Source organism: Antedon bifida, chromosome 4, assembly GCF_963402885.1.
Source record: "Antedon bifida chromosome 4, ecAntBifi1.1, whole genome shotgun sequence".
NCBI classification, from domain to species: Eukaryota; Metazoa; Echinodermata; class Crinoidea; order Comatulida; family Antedonidae; genus Antedon; species Antedon bifida.
In genome coordinates, this window is record NC_136229.1 from 34103810 (window position 1) to 34123419 (window position 19610).

Below are 19610 nucleotides of genomic sequence, written 5' to 3' on the forward strand. Positions count from 1 at the left end.
TATATATTTAATTTATCATGTAATAACTGTATATTTCTAAATCTGTTAAAGTGTGCTCGAGTTCAACCAGTCTTTAAAAAGGGGTCAAAAGGGGTCAAAGGAAATACCGTCCTATCTCAATTTTACCAGTTCTTAGCAAAATACAAGTTAACTAGATTTTTATTTTCATCAATATGGGTTTCGAAAACGTCATAGTACTAAGTTATCATTATTCAATTTAGTTAACACTTTGCTTTCTGATATTGATAAGGGTAACACGTGTCAGTCGGTATTTTCATCAGATAAAATAGACTAGGAAAAACATTTTTTATACATTAAAAAAAAAATCGTAGAAATTCGAACCCCAGCTTTTAGAGAATTCAAACGATAGTTACTAGAACACTACCCGTCACAATGTACAAGGTTAATGAAGGGTGACAAAAACTAAACTTTATTTCGTCTTTTTATACGTGTATCAGTGAATAACTTGATTAAAACTGCAAAATGGCCTATGCAAAGTCTGATTTTATTAATCTTAATTGTTCATGTTTTTGGTGGATAATACATTCGATTTGAATGTTTATTTCTGAAATTTGTAATCCCAAATACCTCACTTTGGTGGTAGGGAATTCTGTGACTGTATATTCATTTCAATGAACAAAACTTTAATGTATAACCACCATTGTACTAAATAATATTATTCTTATACTGAGTAGCCTGTCACAGAATTCATGAACAATAATAATTATTTGTAGCCTAGTTTGTTCTATCTTGTATAGTTTTATACAATCAGCATTTGCTACCTTCTGTCCATCTATGAAATCCGAATAAATAAGTACATTTTAAGTTTCAATGGGTGTACCGTGAATATACTACAGAATATGTTTAATATTATACTATTATGTATAAACACACTGTTTAATATTGTACTATTATGTATAAACACACTGTTTAATATTGTACTATTATGTATAAATACATTAAGTGTATTCGTTGGTTCTATTGAATACAACATTATTAATTCTATGAACTATTATTTCTGTTATGCTAGTTGTATTATTACTGTCATTATCGATTTGTTGTGGCCGGTGCAATAACTGGATCATTATCGATTTGTTGTGGCCGGTGCAATAACTGGATCATTATCGATTTGTTGTGGCCGGTGCAATAACTGGATCGGCTTGCTCATTGCTAAAACCTTCCTTGGGCAGACTCTAAAATAGAAAGAAAACTTTTATTTTTTTTCCTTTTCATGGCACCCACTTTTACACATAAAAATGATACAGATCAAAACATAGTATTTAAAAAAAAATTAAACACTTTTTCTATACAAAATTCTGCCAATATATTAAAAAATATATTAATAAAATATAAACTACAATGCCTAGACAATTGAAAGGCATCTAGAACGGCAATAAATATCAAATTATATTTGCACTAAAAAATGGGTTTTTCTTCAAGCTGAAGCTGTTGTAAATAGAAACCTCAAGTAGACATATTTACTTTGACCTAAGGATATCAGATTCTGATGTTCAGCTGATGTAAAATATTATCCTTTAGTAAGTAATAAAGGGTGTACTGCTTTATAACTTGTTCTTTTAAAGATATAAATATTGTCCCTCTGAAAAAGCATAACCATGGTCAATACATAAGCACTACTTTTACTGTCCCTCAATTATTCTCTAAAAGTGTGTAGACTAAGCAAAGTATATAGACTACTTTTACTGTCCCTCAATTATTCTCTAAAAGTGTGTAGACTAAGCAAAGTATATAGACTACTTTTACTGTTCCTCAATTATTCTCTAAAAGTGTGTAGACTAAGCAAAGTATATAGACTACTTTTACTGTCCCTCAATTATTCTCTAAAAGTGTGTAGACTAAACAAAGTATATAGACTACTTTTACTGTCCCTCAATTATTCTCTAAAAGTATGTAGACTAAGCAAAGTATATAGACTACTTTTACTGTCCCTCAATTATTCTCTAAAAGTGTGTAGACTAAGCAAAGTATATGGACTACTTTTACTGTCCCTCAATTATTCTCTAAAAGTGTGTAGACTAAGCAAAGTATATGGACTACTTTTACTGTTCCTCAATTATTCTCTAAAAGTGTGTAGACTAAGCAAAGTATATAGACTACTTTTACTGTCCCTCAATTATTCTCTAAAAGTGTGTAGACTAAACAAAGTATATAGACTACTTTTACTGTCCCTCAATTATTCTCTAAAAGTGTGTAGACTAAGCAAAGTATATAGACTACTTTTACTGTCCCTCAATTATTCTCTAAAAGTGTGTAGACTAAGCAAAGTATATAGACTACTTTTACTGTCCCTCAATTATTCTCTAAAAGTATGTAGACTAAGCAAAGTATATAGACTACTTTTACTGTCCCTCAATTATTCTCTAAAAGTGTGTAGACTAAGCAAAGTATATGGACTACTTTTACTGTTCCTCAATTATTCTCTAAAAGTGTGTAGACTAAGCAAAGTATATGGACTACTTTTACTGTTCCTCAATTATTCTCTAAAAGTGTGTAGACTAAGCAAAGTATATAGACTACTTTTACTGTCCCTCAATTATTCTCTAAAAGTGTGTAGACTAAACAAAGTATATAGACTACTTTTACTGTCCCTCAATTATTCTCTAAAAGTGTGTAGACTAAGCAAAGTATATAGACTACTTTTACTGTCCCTCAATTATTCTCTAAAAGTGTGTAGACTAAGCAAAGTATATAGACTACTTTTACTGTTCCTCAATTATTCTCTAAAAGTGTGTAGACTAAACAAAGTATATAGACTACTTTTACTGTTCCTCAATTATTCTCTAAAAGTGTGTAGACTAAGCAAAGTATATAGACTACTTTTACTGTTCCTCAATTATTCTCTAAAAGTGTGTAGACTAAACAAAGTATATAGACTACTTTTACTGTTCCTCAATTATTCTCTAAAAGTGTGTAGACTAAGCAAAGTATATAGACTACTTTTACTGTTCCTCAATTATTCTCTAAAAGTATGTAGACTAAGCAAAGTATATAGACTACTTTTACTGTCCCTCAATTATTCTCTAAAAGTGTGTAGACTAAGCAAAGTATATAGACTACTTTTACTGTCCCTCAATTATTCTATAAAAGTGTGTAGACTAAGCAAAGTATATGGACTACTTTTACTGTCCCTCAATTATTCTATAAAAGTGTGTAGACTAAGCAAAGTATATGGACTACTTTTACTGTCCCTCAATTATTCTCTAAAAGTGTGTAGACTAAGCAAAGTATATAGACTACTTTTACTGTCCCTTTACAGTATATTTTCTGAATAGTTCTCTTAAATGGAAAAGGTTAAGGATTTTGTAATAAATTTATAAAAATAAGTAAGCATATTACTTGACAACAGCTTTCTAATTAAGTAAAAAAGAAAAGTCAAGCATGGAGTAATTATAATGGTATATCTATACATTTATTTCACTCTGTCTATATCAACAAAGATATAAACTGTTTGTATCTATACAAGTATGTTTGGCTGCTTGGCCAAGCTTCTAAAAATACATAAATATTTAATATAACAACACTGAATAGACAAAATGCCATCAACAGGTTAGTGCGCACAAAATTAACAAAACAGCAAAAATAATTAAAAAATAATTAATTTGGGAAATAAAAAGTAAGTTTTAGAGCAGGGAAGGAAGGGCATGCAGTCTCACCTCCATTGCCTGCCATATTGGAAAACTGCACACAAACAAAAACAAAGCAGTTACATCATAGTGGGCTGGGTGTGCAGGAAATAAAGGTCTTCTAAAATAAAATACTACAAGATCTGATCACAAAAGATAATAATTATCTGATATGATGATGATATTGGATCAATTGATAAGTACTGTATTTGAAAAGAAATGTATAAATACCTTGACGTGGACTTGGTTAGGGTTAGGGGTTAGGGTTAGGGTTATAAATGTATAAATACCTTGACGTGGACTTGGTTCTTCAACATTGCAGATCGCATAATTAATGCCTAAAAAAATGTAAATTAAATATTTTGAAACAATTTTGTTAGCAAAACATTTGCTACAATATTATGTTTTAATTAAAAATACCTTTGTTCTTCTTTGAAATGCTTTTCCCATGATAAGCGACTTTTCAAAAGTTGAACTGCGTTGATCAACATCCCGTGCATATAATATCTATTACAAAAAAAAAGAGCTATAACTAAAGACAAAAACACCTTATTGTGAGAGTCAATTCGAGCATTGATGAGACCATCAAGAATTAACTGTATTAACTCATCTTAACTCATATACAGTAGGTTGTTTGTGCATACACACCTTATTGTGAGAGTCAATTCGAGCATTGATGAGACCATCAAGAATTAACTGTATTAACTCATCTTAACTCATATACAGTAGGTTGTTTGTGCATACACACCTTATTGCGAGAGTCAATTGGAGCATTGATGTGACCATCAAGAATTAACTGTATTAACTCATCTTAACTCATATACAGTAGGTTGTTTGTGCATACACACCTTATTGTGAGAGTCAATTCGAGCATTGATGAGACCATCAAGAATTAACTGTATTAACTCATCTTCGAGATCACCAACAGTTGAGTTAAAGGCAGTGGCCATCTTGCACATGTCTGCCGATACATATGGACTGAAATACTGTAATAGATTCATAAGAATAAATCTTATTTTTAACTTTATATACTCAGGCTATGTAATCTAAAATAACAAATCAAGTCATCATCATTTACTTGATGTGTGTGTATATTAAAATAGAAAAATAAAATAGAAGCCACAGTACAATGTATTACAAATCTATACACTTTCCATACATCTTACACATACCTGTATTAGAGCACGATTTCTTATTTGTGAGTACAGAGTATTCAAATGTGGTGCCAGGTACATGTCCAACAAGAGGTTGTCTTTGATTGAAGCCAAAAGTTTCAGACATGATGCGTACATTGATTCATGGAACATCAGAATTATGTCACGTAACTGAGGCTCAAGTTCCAGAAACAGCTTAAAAGAACTAATTTAATATTCATAAACAAACATTGTACAGTACCAAATGTGACATCTCTAGATTATTTACAGAATAAAAATAAATGTGATACGAAAATATTAAATTACATTATTCCCTAGAAGGTACTGTAGGAGCATTCATTATTTTTCAAAATAAAGTATGAGTTCAGCTTTGCTGCCATTTTTCTGTATAAACCATTTATCTATGACATGAAATTCTTGAAAGACTTGATCAACTTGGCTTAAAATGCCAGTGTGCAATAGACTTTACCAAGTCTTTTGATTGGCTGAATATGCCAGTATGCGTGCAATAGACTTTACCAAGTCTTTTGATTGGCTGAATATGCCAGTATGTGTGCAATACACGTTACCAAGTCTACCTACTAGAGATGACGTTCTTCTGCAATTCCTGTCTGTCAAATGATGCCAATGCACAGAGTCCTATTGAGTGAAAACCTATAATTACCTACTAGAGATGACGTTCTTCTGCAATTCCTGTCTGTCAAATGATGCCAATGCACAGAGTCCTCCATAAACGGCAACATTGCTGGCAGATAACATCTTGGAAGTAGTAGAAATTAAAATATTGTTTGTTTGAATATACTGTATTTATGTATGGGCTGCCTCTCACAAGCTCTGATTTTTTTTGTCTCTCTTAGTAAACCAAATTATTGTAATATAATATTATGAAGAGAAATAAATATAATAATTAATGGTAAAATATATATACAGTATTTAAAAAAGAAATGTTAATAAATAATAATAATCCAGTTTGCCTCTTTCAAGTACATCTCTTAAAAGTCCTAAAACTCGCGTCTTTAGTTATGTTTCAAAACATATTCAAGGGTTGAATAATTGATCTTATTGCATTTTAATTTAAACACACTTACAGATGGGAAATCACAATAATCAAATGGAGCCTGGAGGAAATACTTGGCAGCAGATTTGTATTTCTTATTAGCTAATTCTGCTAATCCTGCTGAACACTTCAAAACCGCTACTATCTTTTGATTATCTTTTGATTCTCTCTGAAAAAAATAACATTTGTATTTCTAGGCTAATAGTACTGCTAATCCTGCTGAACAGGTTATGGCCATCTTGTAAAGTAAAGATCGCAAAATAATTTTGAACACTTCTAATTGACGCTGCTGTTTATTCACATGAAACATGTCTTAAAGAATGTAGAGTTTTATCTAATTTATATTGAAAAATCTGTATCGGACTGGGAGGACGAAGTCTCATTCAAATGCCTAAAATCAGCCCAATATTAGTGGAGCTGCTACATAAAAAACAGTTTTAAACTGTTGATTTACTGTACATGGAAAAAACCTAATGTTACAAAAATGCTTACAGTTTTTAATTCAACATACTTCATATTTTATGGTTCTTTTGTTAATAAAATCAGCTCATGACTATCTGAGTCACCCTCTTAAAATATGTTTAAATGAATAATTAAAACATATCAGAGATCTTACACTTACTTCTGACAACTCTGGAGTCGCTTCTGCTTTGTTTACGTGAAATAAATAATTAAAACATATCACAGATCTTACACTTACTTCTGACAACTCTGGAGTCGCTTCTGCTTTGTTTACGTAGCTGAGAACATGTGACCAGTTTTGAAGATGTATACTGACCTGAAATTTGAGAAAATGAATTATTATATCCCTTACAAAACATTCATCGCATCTACAGTAATAGAAAATGTCAAAAATTATATTTTAGTGGCATTGTCCCTCAGAAGATGGATACATCAACTGTTGTTAAATTGTCATTTCTTGAAGGTATGGGCCATTAATAGACCTTACTTGAGTTATATCCACATCATTTACCATTAATAAGTCTTAAAACTTTCTTTGAAGACCTTACTTGAGTTACATCCACATCATTTTCAGCCAAGAAGTGTCGGCTTAGCCCATATAGAAATTTCTTTTTCTGGTCAATTATATGAAATGACACTGCAATCTCGAGCATGAAATAGTGCACTTATTTTGTATCATGTGACGCATAATCATCCAATCAAATGACAGGAATCTATTTAGGTGTAAAAAATATAATGCATCTAGGTATATTAGTAGATGAATGACCCAAACTTACTTTGATGACGTTGAGACACATATTCACGATGTGTTTAGCACTGGTACAATAATCACGAGCCCTTGAGTAACACTTGAGTGCATTACTTAGGTCACCTTGATCAAGATAATGGTCTCCAAGGTCATCATGACCTCTCCTAAATTAGTAATCGTATATTAATAATAAGCAATCAAGTTCTTTTTTATTACAATCAATTTAAATTATGAAAAAAATAAAAAAGTCATGTTCTTCATATAGTCGTGGGAAATGTTGGTGTTGGTACTAATTTTGTCATTAAACAATATACTGTATGTTCTTACCGTATGCTTTCTCTTATTGAGTTTGCATGTTCTTTATATATGTTGGTGTTGGTACTAATTTTGTCATTAAACAATATACTGTATGTTCTTACCGTATGCTTTCTTTTATTGAGTTTGCATGTTCTTTATATATGTTGGTGTTGGTACTAATTTTGTCATTAAACAATATACTGTATGTTCTTACCGTATGCTTTCTTTTATTGAGTTTGCATGTTCTTTATATATGTTGGTGTTGGTACTAATTTTGTCATCAAACAATATACTGTATGTTCTTACCGTATGCTTTCTCTTATTGAGTTTGCATGTTCTTTTTAATATTTATATGTTGGTGTTGGTACTAATTTTGTCATTAAACAATATACTGTATGTTCTTACCGTATGCTTTCTTTTATTGAGTTTGCATGTTCTTTTTATATGTTGGTGTTGGTACTAATTTTGTCATTAAACAATATACTGTATGTTCTTACCGTATGCTTTCTCTTATTGAGTTTGCATGTTCTTTATGTTGGTGTTGGTACTAATTTTGTCATTAAACAATATACTGTATGTTCTTACCGTATGCTTTCTCTTATTGAGTTTGCATGTTCTTTATATATGTTGGTGTTGGTACTAATTTTGTCATTAAACAATATACTGTATGTTCTTACCGTATGCTTTCTCTTATTGAGTTTGCATGTTCTTTATATATGTTGGTGTTGGTACTAATTTTGTCATTAAACAATATACTGTATGTTCTTACCGTATGCTTTCTCTTATTGAGTTTGCATGTTCTTTATATATGTTGGTGTTGGTACTAATTTTGTCATTAAACAATATACTGTATGTTCTTACCGTATGCTTTCTTTTATTGAGTTTGTTTTATAGTTCTTAAGATCAGAGTCTAACTTCTCCAATTTTAGAGCAGCACTTTTGTTAGTTGTTTCCACCCATTGTGAATCCAATGGTGGAACGTTATGAAGAGCACCAGCTACTGCATCTGGCAGAATTGATGATCCAGATCTAGACAATTGATAACAGAGAACAGAGAGTCTACCCACTGAATAATCAAAAACATTGCCGAGACCATAAGATGAAAATCAACATATTGAAGTTTGCGGTACACCACGTATATATAGTTCTGAAAAGAACTGTTGAGTAGGAGTGAGAATTACTACTGAGTACAGAACTTATACGCGGTGAAAGTACTGCAAACTTTATATCTACTGTACATATCATTAGATTACCCTCAGGAGTGAGAATTACTACCAAGTACAGAACTTATACGTGGTGTACTGCAAACTCTATATCTACTGTACATATCATTAGATCGTCCTCAGGAGTGAGAATTACTACTGAGTACAGAACTTATACGTGGTGTACTGCAAACTTTATATCTACTGTACATATCATTAGATTATCCTCAGGAGTGAGAATTACTACTGAGTACAGAACTTATACGTGGTGTACTGCAAACTCTATATCTACTGTACATATCATTAGATTATCGTCAGGAGTGAGAATTACTACTGAGTACAGAACTTATACGTGGTGTACTGCAAACTCTATATCTACTGTACATATCATTAGATTACCCTCAGGAGTGAGAATTACTACTGAGTACAGAACTTATACGTGGTGTACTGCAAACTTTATATCTACTGTACATATCATTAGATCGTCCTCAGGAGTGAGAATTACTACTGAGTACAGAACTTATACGTGGTGACAGTACTGCAAACTTTATATCTACTGTACATATTGATTTTGACATGCAATAAACATGATTGAACTTACAATGCCTCTGCTAATTCTCTGTGAATCTTTTGATAGGCTTGTGTGTTGAATGTTGTTTGAATATAAGACAATGCCATCCTTAATGCTTCTATTTTCAGAATTGGACAGTGGTCACTTATAAATAGAAGACGGTTCACTTTAGCTAGGCCAGTATAGCTACTCCCGTACATTTCTAGGTCCTACATAAAAATTAAGAAAAATCCTCTGATCAAGCATAGCTGAGTAAGATCTATTTAAGTTGAATTTTCTACTAGGTCATGTAAGCAACCAATTCAACAGATATGTCTATGTTCATCCTCTCTGATTTTGCTAAACAAAATTTAAGATGCAATTCGCAGTAGTTTAGCTATGCCTGTATGTGCCACACCCACCTCTATTTTTGGCATTTTCATTAAGCAATACATTATAAATTTTGGCTCTACTTTCAGAATCTGTCATTAAATTTTGATATGAATAGGCTAACTAAAAAAGACTTAGTAACTACAGTAGCTAAGTTACCAATGTAGTGTTTTCCACAATAAATGATTGTTCCTCAACCACTTCCTCAGCTTCTGGTTGTGCATCAACCTGCATAGGCTCAACTGGGCCCTAAAATAAAAGTTATTACAAGTTAATAGTGAACCTATACATAATGGCAAATAGGTTAGCACTATTTGTAACTATCTTCTTCATCAAAATTATTCTATTATCGCGATGTAAACAAACAGCATAGAGAGCGGTAATTACGATTTTAATCTTGTCTCTCCGGAGTTTCTCAACGTTGTGAATGATCACAAACCTGAGAGTGTCTATGGAGATCACAGCGAAGTTTGATGTGAAAGGGGTATTTGGTATGATTGAAAAAAAATTACTAAACGGAAACAAATAAAAACAAACAAGACTCAGAATGTTGCAATACAGTAGGCTTACCTATCAAACAAGAGTAGATAATTGTTTATTAATGATCAAAACCCAACTTTTATAGCAAAAATGATCCAAATTTATATATTAAAACTGTTGAATTTAGCAACAAACGAGTTTTGTTCAGTGAAACTAAAGTGTCTATGGCATGCCCATAGTGCCTTTAAGAGGAGAACAATGAGTAACAACAGATCATTATTATCATTTGTGTTCTTCTTCTAATTTTTCATTCATCTCATTCATTGTTGACTGAAAACAAAGATTCTCATCAGAGCCTTTGATATATTAAATAATGAAAGTGTAAACGAATACAGTATAATCCAACAATTATGCTCCCAATTTGATCTGTTTATCACATGACTTTAACCCAATGCTATAACTCTTTATTATATATCTCTCTGGACCCAGTTATAGCCATTTCCCCAGTTCTGATTGGTCGGTTGAAGATTTCGATCCAAGTCGGCCCCAATAAAGTATAAAACGCAAAAAGTGCTATGTCTATTATTATTTAATCTTATTATGACTATACACGATTTTCAAAATACTCATCAAAAATGATATCATTGCCGAATATGAATATGAAGTACCTCGTGTAAGATAAACAGGTATTTTTTAGTGAATCGAAGCGTCACCATTTACAAAAAACTGTACAATTATGCATAATAAGATTGTTTAGTGAGTTGAATCATGCATAGATTTCTTCAGTACAACATGCATTAGGCAACAACATCTGGAACCAACGTAGCTGCGCCTTCTATGGAAGCTGTTTCAATCATCTACAACTGTTACTACTCTTATCAGGCATGTTCATTGAATTTTGAACATACGCGCCCACATACGTGCATCATCATTATTATGCACTTGTCAATTGTATGACCCACTATACAATCCCCGGGAGAGGTGTGTCATGGGTGTGTCATTTACAAATAATTACTGACGAAGGGGTGCGTCAAAAAACCTAGATGGTACGTCACATCAATGAACAATGGTGGGTCAATGTTAGTCACTTTACCACTTACCATATCATAAACAACCATATCATAAACAACATGGTGACAGTGCGTCAAAATGGGTACATCATGGTCACCTAAAGGTAAGTCACATTTTTGACGCACATCAGACAAATTAAATGACGCACCTCTCCCAGGGGTTGTATAGTGTATAGGTCATACAATTGACAATTGCAAAAGCCTACAATTGTCGTATTCGAATGGGAACTTTCGTTGTTAACATAAAGATTTGTTGAGTACTTTTTGTATTCGAATTGTAAATTTGTGCTCAACAGAAAATCATTTGAATAGAAAACGTTGACAACGCAAGGTTTTTCGTTAAGAACAATCTCAATGCTCAAAATACTCCGTTAAATAAGTAGTTTTAACGGAAAAACTGTACTCAACGGTAAAAGTCTCAATCGAATACAACAATTGTGTTCCTATTATCCAAATGTTCATTGTAATAGTCTATTTACTAATAGTAATATTATTAATGTTTATTATTAAATTGTTTGTTATGCGCAATGTTGATTTGCGCAATTTAAAATCAATTTAGGCCTATAATTAATAATAAATGAAAGTTGGTGAAATCATTCTTATTTTTGTTGCTAAAAGAATTAGGCCCTACATTTTCTAAATATTAATATTCCTTAAAAAGTCTTCTTAGTTAGACAGAATTATTCCTAGGCCTAGACTAGGTTAAAACATGTGAAGAAATGTTTATTAGTATTTTCTCAATCCCCTTCTTCGTTTGCACTTTTTTTGCGTTCTATATTTTATTGGTTGGGGCCGAGTTAACTTTGGCCGAGACAGTAGGGCCGACTTGACCGGCTCGGCTACTTTCTTTGTTGGATTGCATCTACGACTAGGCCTAGGCGTACGTAGGCCTAAATAAAAAGTGGGTCGAATCGTCTCATGGCCAAAAATAGTCGCGCCAAATCATCTCAGCAGGGCCGAATCTAGCCTACTACTCTATTGGCCTAGCTAGGAATAGGCCTACCTGCATAAATATTTGCTGATGAAGTGGTAAAGGCAGAGGCATCTTATTTATAAATCTAAAAAAAGGCTAAGCTTAGCTGTGGTTCGACTCGCTCCACAAAAACAGGCAAATAGCGAACTTTTAATACGGTGGTATACCCACAACACACATAACAGCATTTATACACACACATGAATGAAACGCCACAAAGGACAAAAATGTCATGTTCATTTTCGGCCGCCAACTAAATTTAATTACATATAATTATTAAATACAGATTTTATATACAACGCCATTGTTCTTTCTTCATTAAATGATGCTTTTTTTTAAAAATTATTCTATTTAAAGATGTATTGTCCCCCTGAAAAAAATATATTTTTTTTAATATGCCATTTTAACGTCACAGATATCCACTTTATTGACCAAAATTTGGATCGAAAAAAAATGGGGTTTTTGGTTGGATTTAACCATTTATTTTGTCATTTTATAATTGAAAATATTTTTTACCAGGTTTTTTTGCTATAGAAGTGATTACCTTTATTAATACAAAATAACCTATTCAACTGATTTTGTTTTTTGGGAAAATATGTCTTTATTATTTGTATAAATAACGATTTATTATCATTTATTTTTATTTAACAATCAGTACTGTAGTAAACATTTTGTGTAACGTAAATCTGAAATGAACAAGTGAAGTCTGTAGCCTTTTGTCAGAACAAAAACATACCTAGGTATACCTCCATGCCTAGACTATACTAGACCCCAACATTAAACAATTCAGTGAACTCCAGAATTTCTAATTTCCCAGCAATAAAAAAAATGGACTCACTATCAAACAATTCTTCATCTATTTGTACACACCATTTGCAAAAAAATAATAATAGAGGAGGAAGGACTGTTTTGACCATTATTCAATAATAAATTGATGGTATTATACGAGGCCTCGTTGACAGCCATAACGACAACATTTATTAAACAGGTCTTACAGACTAGCTGTCTCCATCTCATAGACTCTCTTCTCCCAGACGTGCTTTGGGGTTTGCGCATGCCCAGTCCGAGTTTCCAAATACACATTTTTTCAGCCTTAGTAAACTATAAGCTTCCCATTGTAACTGTTTCCTAATGCTTCTGTCCGCTTGAATAACTGCCTAAAGGCCAATTTACACAGACGAGCAGTACTGGTGCTAAGTGGGAAACCGCATAGTTTGTCCCAGAATCTGTATATATATATCCTGAGCGGAAACCGCCTGCCCGCTCCGAGTTGTGTGTAAATGGCCATAACATAATAAGGAATAACATAGATTCTATATTTGTATTACCGTTACCGCTTGTCTGTGTACATTGGCCTTTAAGGAGCAGTGCGTAAACTTTTATAGAGACAAATATTGGGATTTTCCATTTTTTATCTGGGCAGCATAATTCCTTCAAATATGAGCACAAATAGGCTTATGAGGTATAGGCCAAAAGTTGGTGGCCTGCCAGTAAAAGGTGTGGAGGACCAGTAAAATTGTTTCTTTACACTGCTGGTCTTCTTGGCTAGTTAAAAAAACCTTAATGGAGACCCCTGGCATTTTTCACAATACAACACAGATGATTCAATATTATTGTATATAAAAAACATCAAACAGAATGACAAAAACAATACTTTATTTCTTATAACTAAAATACAATGTAGACAGACTAATAATAACAAGTGTCTTCTCTATACATTGTTACAATAATGTTGTCCAGTGTAGTTCTTTCACAGAATGTAACCATAGATCCACGCACTACAAATAGACGGTCAGGACCCACACATTCTCCTAGTACCATATAGCAACAGATGATCACTACAAATAGACAGTCAGGACCCACACATTCTCCTACCATATAGCAACAGATGATGCACAGAGTGATTGTATTTGGTAATCTATGAAACTTCAATAGAAAACACCAAAGGCTGCAGCTACACAAAATAAGCTCTCTATGAAGCTTCAATAATAGAAAACACCAAAGGCTGCAGCTACACAAAATAAGCTCTCCTGGAAAAAGAAACTTGATATTAGTTCTTTCATTATTTTTCGAATACATTTTAAAATATATTTTGACCATCTCTAAAATAAAGTAAGCTGGCCAACTGGACTGCATCGCTAGTTCTCTTTTCTTTTTTAGTGATAAGCATAGAGATCATATTATTATAATATCTCTATTTTACAGTTAAAGTAGGATTTATAGCAAATCAAAGTAGACCTTACATTCATAAATATATCTTGTGCATAGTTATCCGTGTCAGAATCCCAAAAACACCTGCATCCCATTCTAAAAAAAACACATTTGAAACAAGAAATGGAAATATGGTTATATAATTTTGCCGATTGAAGTGAGTATTGTGTAGGTGATTTCATTTGATTAAAATCACAGTTGGCAGTAGTGAAGACTGAATTGCTGTAAAGCAGATGTAACAATACATATCAAAAAATGTGTCACCAAAAATCAAGAGTATTAAAAAGGTATTGCATGGATAATATATGAAAGAAAGTCAGTTGCAACTATGTAAAATGGCTTTTTGTTAAATTCTGGAAATTAAGGTTAAAAATACATTTTGTTACAAAAATTGGGTCTGATCAAGTTAATTAAGTTTGGTATCCCTTGGTATTAAGTTTAAACCATTAAACAAGCTTGAAGACTTGACCCACACAAATTGTTTCTTTTTTTAGAAAGAGTTTAAGACCAGACAGTCAATGGCATTATTAAAACTATCATAGCATTTTCCAAAGATAATTCACAAGGCTCTTTTTTTTTAAATTTACTCAATTTGGTTATTCTGAGTTTTTGTTATGTCAGAGTGCCACATGAGTGGCAGCAGCATACTCTAAAGCTGGTCCAATGGTAAAATAATAACTTACTTGACCCCTTCACCTCTTTGTTCCCCAATAACAACTTGTACTATAAACTTATATCGGTCCAAGTCTAAATCTGTAGAAAAGGCATTGAGTATAAAATTGATCATATTTGAATAAAATAGCATTCACATGCTTGAAATAGCTCCATCTTGACAAAAATGTTCAGCGCACAAGAAAAAAGTTGTCTAACAATTAAATGGAATTGTGCCATTAAATCATGGCACAATCTTCTAAACAATATTAAAAATATTATTTAATTTTTCTTTTTCTGCTTTTGGTGTAAAATGTACAGTATGTACACCAGTACTGTAGACAAGACATAGACAAATACAGAAACTGTTATATGAAACAGACAGAAATAAATACAGTATTTATATTATTGATAATTATTTATTCGAATTATGAACCTTTTAATCTTTTTTTAATTTCCAGACTAATGCTTTTACACCAGTTAGAGCAATCCTCTGAATTGTATTTCTTATCTGCCAGTTCTTCATTCAACACAATATGAATTGTCTCTTTCACTGTTGCTTGTCGAAACCTATTATTAGAAAAATAAAACTATATAATTAATTAAAATTACAATAATAAGTTTGCATCAATACATTGCCAATAACATTAACAATCTATATTAAAATAACAATCCTATACCGTATTTATTTGAATAGACGTCCCCATCATGTCACATGTTTTTTTAAAAAGGTGTTTAAATTAACACATATGGCATGTTTTAAACACCTTTTAAAAACTTGTTAAACACCTTTCGGCTTTAAAAACTTGATAAATACCCAAAAAAATGGGAGTCCAAAAAATGAATATGAATTTGGTCTAAAGTGGACCGAATCGTCCCATCAAAAGTGGGGCGAATCGTCCCGGATTCGAAAGAGAGGCCTCATCATGCTATAAATAGGCCTAGCTAGACCTGTGTATATAGCTAGGCAAATAGGCCCAGTTTTATATTAGCATTACTTCTGTAAGAAGTTCGGTCTTAGCATATATGTATTCGGTATGACAGTTTCATCTTCTTGAATTTGATTATCTTCAACATTTTCATAATCAGCAAAATCCGTCATTTTGTACTACTTTTGCGTGTGTTGTTGTTGGTTTTGTTGCATGTACTTACTGTGTTCCCTAGCAACTTGGTCCGGTTTCCGGTCACACACAACACACTAGAGAGAGTGCTGTTTGAAAGAGTTCTGACATTGTGAATTAGAAGCCATTTTTGTGTCCAACTATTTCTATGTAGAGTCTTTTGTTTTATAAAATGTATTTAACGACGTTCATCAAAAGGCTTTAACTATTGAATTTAATATCAAAACAATCAATTTGTTTAAAGGTTTTTGCTAACATTTTCTGATCTACATTTTAGATGCAAAAAAACTAATCAAATATTATTTTTAATATTATTCTGATTCTAATTTTTAAATGCATTCTGAATTTTCTAACCCTAAACATGACTTATCTATACAATTAATACTCGGAACGAACCTCGGAACGGAACTAGGAACGAAACTCGGAACGAACCTCGGAACGAAACAAAAAACAAAAAAACTAATCAAATATTATTTTTAATATTATTCTGATTCTAATTTTTAAATGCATTCTGAATTTTCTAACCCTAAACATGACTTATCTATACAATTAATACTCGGAACGAACCTCGGAACGGAACTAGGAACGAAACTCGGAACGAACCTCGGAACGAAACTCGGAACGAACCTTGGAACAAAACTCGGAACGAACCTCGGAACGAAACTCCGAACAAAACTAGGAACGAAACTCGGAACGAACAAAACTTGAAACGTCAGAACGAACGAAACTCGGAACGAAACTTGGAACGGAACACGGAACGAAACTCGGAACGAAACTCGGAACGAAGTGGGAATGGAACTCGGAACGGAACTCGGAACGAAACTCGGAACGAACGAAGGATACTCGGAACGAAACTCGGAACGGAACTCGGAACGGAACTCGGAACTACTCGTTGTGATGTTTAATGATAGGACACAATACACAATCAATAAACACGTGTATCAACGGTAGCCATTATCAATACTCTGCTGAGTACTTTATTCAATAATACTCTAGAGAGCAATATTGTAAGAATACAACATTACATCTCCCCCTTTCTAGAAATATAGTGTATCATATGAATTCTAATTTTAATTATATGGTTTATGTCTTAGGGTCAAAGGTGAAGTTATGAGTCACTATTATTGAAGTATTGTGTTACATATTAATTACAGTGCTAATAAAAACTACAAAAACTAGAACTAATAAAACATGCAGTAATCAACAAGATTGGTTTGTCACAGTATTTATTTGTTTGTAGATCAACTAAACATAATCATTCTTTGTTAACAATGGTTCTAAATCACTCTTTCTTATATATCATGCACTGTTCAATTAATCGTTCTGGTTTCTGTGTTGATCGCTTTATTCTCTTATTTCCTTCTTCATCATCTCCCCTTTTCTTATTATGAAACTGTTCTACGTTTGAATCTGAATGTACTTTCTTGAAAAACGAAGAGTTTCTTGTGATATCACCATCCGGTCCGCGAGCCGTTATCATACTGCCATTTTTCGCAACAACTTTCATCATTATTGGAGCATATGGTGTTGCCAATTTGTGTGTTTGTTTTTGTCTAACGAGCACTTTGTCGTTGATCTGAATGTTGGACTGTTTCACCTTTCTTTTATCATCCGCAGTCTCTTTCATTTTACACTTTTGACTTTCATCTCGTGTTTGCATTAAGTGTGGTTGAAATAACTCTGTTAACTTTGTTCTAATTGGACGGCAAAATAATGCGGTAGCAGGTGGAACGTTTGTAGTGCTATGAGGAGTGGACCTGTAACTCCTTAGAAAAGCGTGCATATCTTTTTGCCATTGGTTGGAAGTGAGTAGTAGTTTCTTGAATGTTTTGACAAATCGCTCGGCTTCACCTTCAGGCCAAAGTGGAGTAACTTTGCGATGCTTGAAAACAAACTGCTGAGCAATTTGTTAGACAAGTTAGACCGGCTGCGGTGGCAAGCAATCAACTAGACGTCAAGTATACTGTTATGTTCTAAAAATAAAAACTGTACGAACTTACTACACTAGAATAGACAATACAATTAATAACTAGATTTTATTTTAGCGTTGTGCGTTTGATAGAATTAATAACTAGACACTATTTTAGCATCGCGTGTGTACAATTAATAACTAGGAACATACTCCGAACAAACTTTGAACATACCTAAAACATACCAGGAACATACCCGGAACATACTCTGAACATATCTGGAACATACCCGGAACAAACTCGGAACATACCTGGAACATACTCGAAACTTACTCGGAACATACTTGGAACATACTCGAAACTTACTTGGAACATACCCGGAACATACCCGATGTCACAAGTGACATATAGTTGTATATATATTTTGCTAGTTCATTCTTACTTTCCCTTTGTTTTCACTATTTGAACCTTTCTTTTGTTTTAGGAAGCTATTGTGTGAAGCCAGTGGAGCAGAGTATTTGTGTTGCAGAGAAGGATTGTGTGTAGTTTGCTGATTGGAGGAGAGGTATAAGAGTTAAGTTAGTGTGTGAGTTGCTGATTGGTGGAGAAGGATAAGGTGGTGGTATGTGTATAATTGAGGGAATTTTGAGGGAGATGGAAATTGAGAGGAGACAGAGAAGGAGGGCTATGTTATGTTAAGCCAGAAAGGGATAGGTGAATATTGATATGAGAAACTAAGACGTACAGGAGAAGAAGTAATTGAATTATGGTGATATAGAGCTGAAGCAGAAAGGAAATAAAGTGATATACATGAAGTTAATAAATTGTGAGTTGGAAATAATTATGGTGATAGAGCTGAAGCAGAAAGGAAATAAAGTGATATACATGAAGTTAATAAATTGTGAGTTGGAAGTAATACTATAAGGCTGTACTTAAATGTAGAACTGTTAATTGTTGAGATTACTGAGGATTAATTGAAATTGTGAATGTAAATTGACGGAAGAAATAACTGTTGGAAACAGCAGAAGTTGTTGCATTTAAAGAATTGTTTGGAAATATTGAAGAGTAACTTGATTGATACTGATATTATTTTACGTGGAAAAGGAGAAAGAAATAATTGGCCGGGAAGCGGATTGCAGTGCAGAACGACATCAAGAAACATTTTAACTATATATTTGATTTATTTATATGTCAGAAAATAGTTGCAGTTTGGGAAGAATTATAATTGATAATACAAGCAGAACGGGAGCAGAGGCGTGGGAGTTGTTTAGTTGCAGAATCGTTGTAACTTTTATCTTTCTAATTTGTTTTTGTGTCAGCGTAGGAGAGAAGGCAAGAAGGAACGATAATATTGTGGACATTTATTATTGTTTAATTATTCATCTTGTGATATTATTGTATTTGAAAGGGGGGTTTATTTGACAATAAGAAGATTGTTGATATTTTGTCTGGAAGGATTGGGAAATTTGGGGAATTGTATAAAGTGTGTGGGGAATAGGGATACTGTATCATTGTTTGAGAATTGGTTGGGTTTTTTTTGTGGCTTTTTTTTTTTGGCATTTGGATTATAAAAGAAAGAATTGTTTGTCAAAGATTGTTATTAAATTTACTTTTTACATTTATATGTGTACAGTTGTGGCTATTTACCGTTGTTTACCGGTGGTTACCAGAAGTTACATGTCCGAAAGAG

The 19610-nt window shown here is 32.8% G+C and overlaps 2 protein-coding genes across 3 annotated transcripts; both read right to left on the bottom strand.

The window, feature by feature from the left end:
* Positions 1-407: 407 nt before the first annotated feature.
* On the bottom strand, positions 408-12220 carry LOC144839514 (COP9 signalosome complex subunit 1-like). Of its 2 annotated transcripts, none has more exons than XM_078694907.1 (13): positions 12058-12220; positions 9664-9753; positions 9166-9344; positions 8224-8391; positions 7094-7229; positions 6556-6633; positions 5887-6024; positions 5463-5557; positions 4817-5003; positions 4493-4630; positions 4065-4151; positions 3935-3982; positions 408-1193 (listed from the first exon to the last, which is right to left on the bottom strand). In XM_078694907.1, exons 1-13 carry the CDS (start codon positions 12097-12099, stop codon positions 1122-1124), a joined length of 1458 nt encoding a protein of 485 aa, XP_078551033.1. In that variant the 5' UTR covers positions 12100-12220; the 3' UTR covers positions 408-1121. The 2 variants fall into 2 exon arrangements, with proteins under 2 accessions (XP_078551033.1, XP_078551032.1); XM_078694906.1 differs by having other exon boundaries at positions 6478-6633.
* Positions 12221-13666: 1446 nt separating this feature from the next.
* LOC144840254 (dynein light chain Tctex-type protein 2B-like) lies at positions 13667-16050 on the bottom strand. The gene is made up of 5 exons (XM_078696011.1): positions 15888-16050; positions 15326-15459; positions 14922-14991; positions 14271-14334; positions 13667-14057 (listed from the first exon to the last, which is right to left on the bottom strand). The coding sequence occupies exons 1-5, from the start codon at positions 15989-15991 to the stop codon at positions 14010-14012; spliced, it is 420 nt and encodes a 139-aa protein (XP_078552137.1). The 5' UTR covers positions 15992-16050; the 3' UTR covers positions 13667-14009.
* Positions 16051-19610: the final 3560 nt, after the last annotated feature.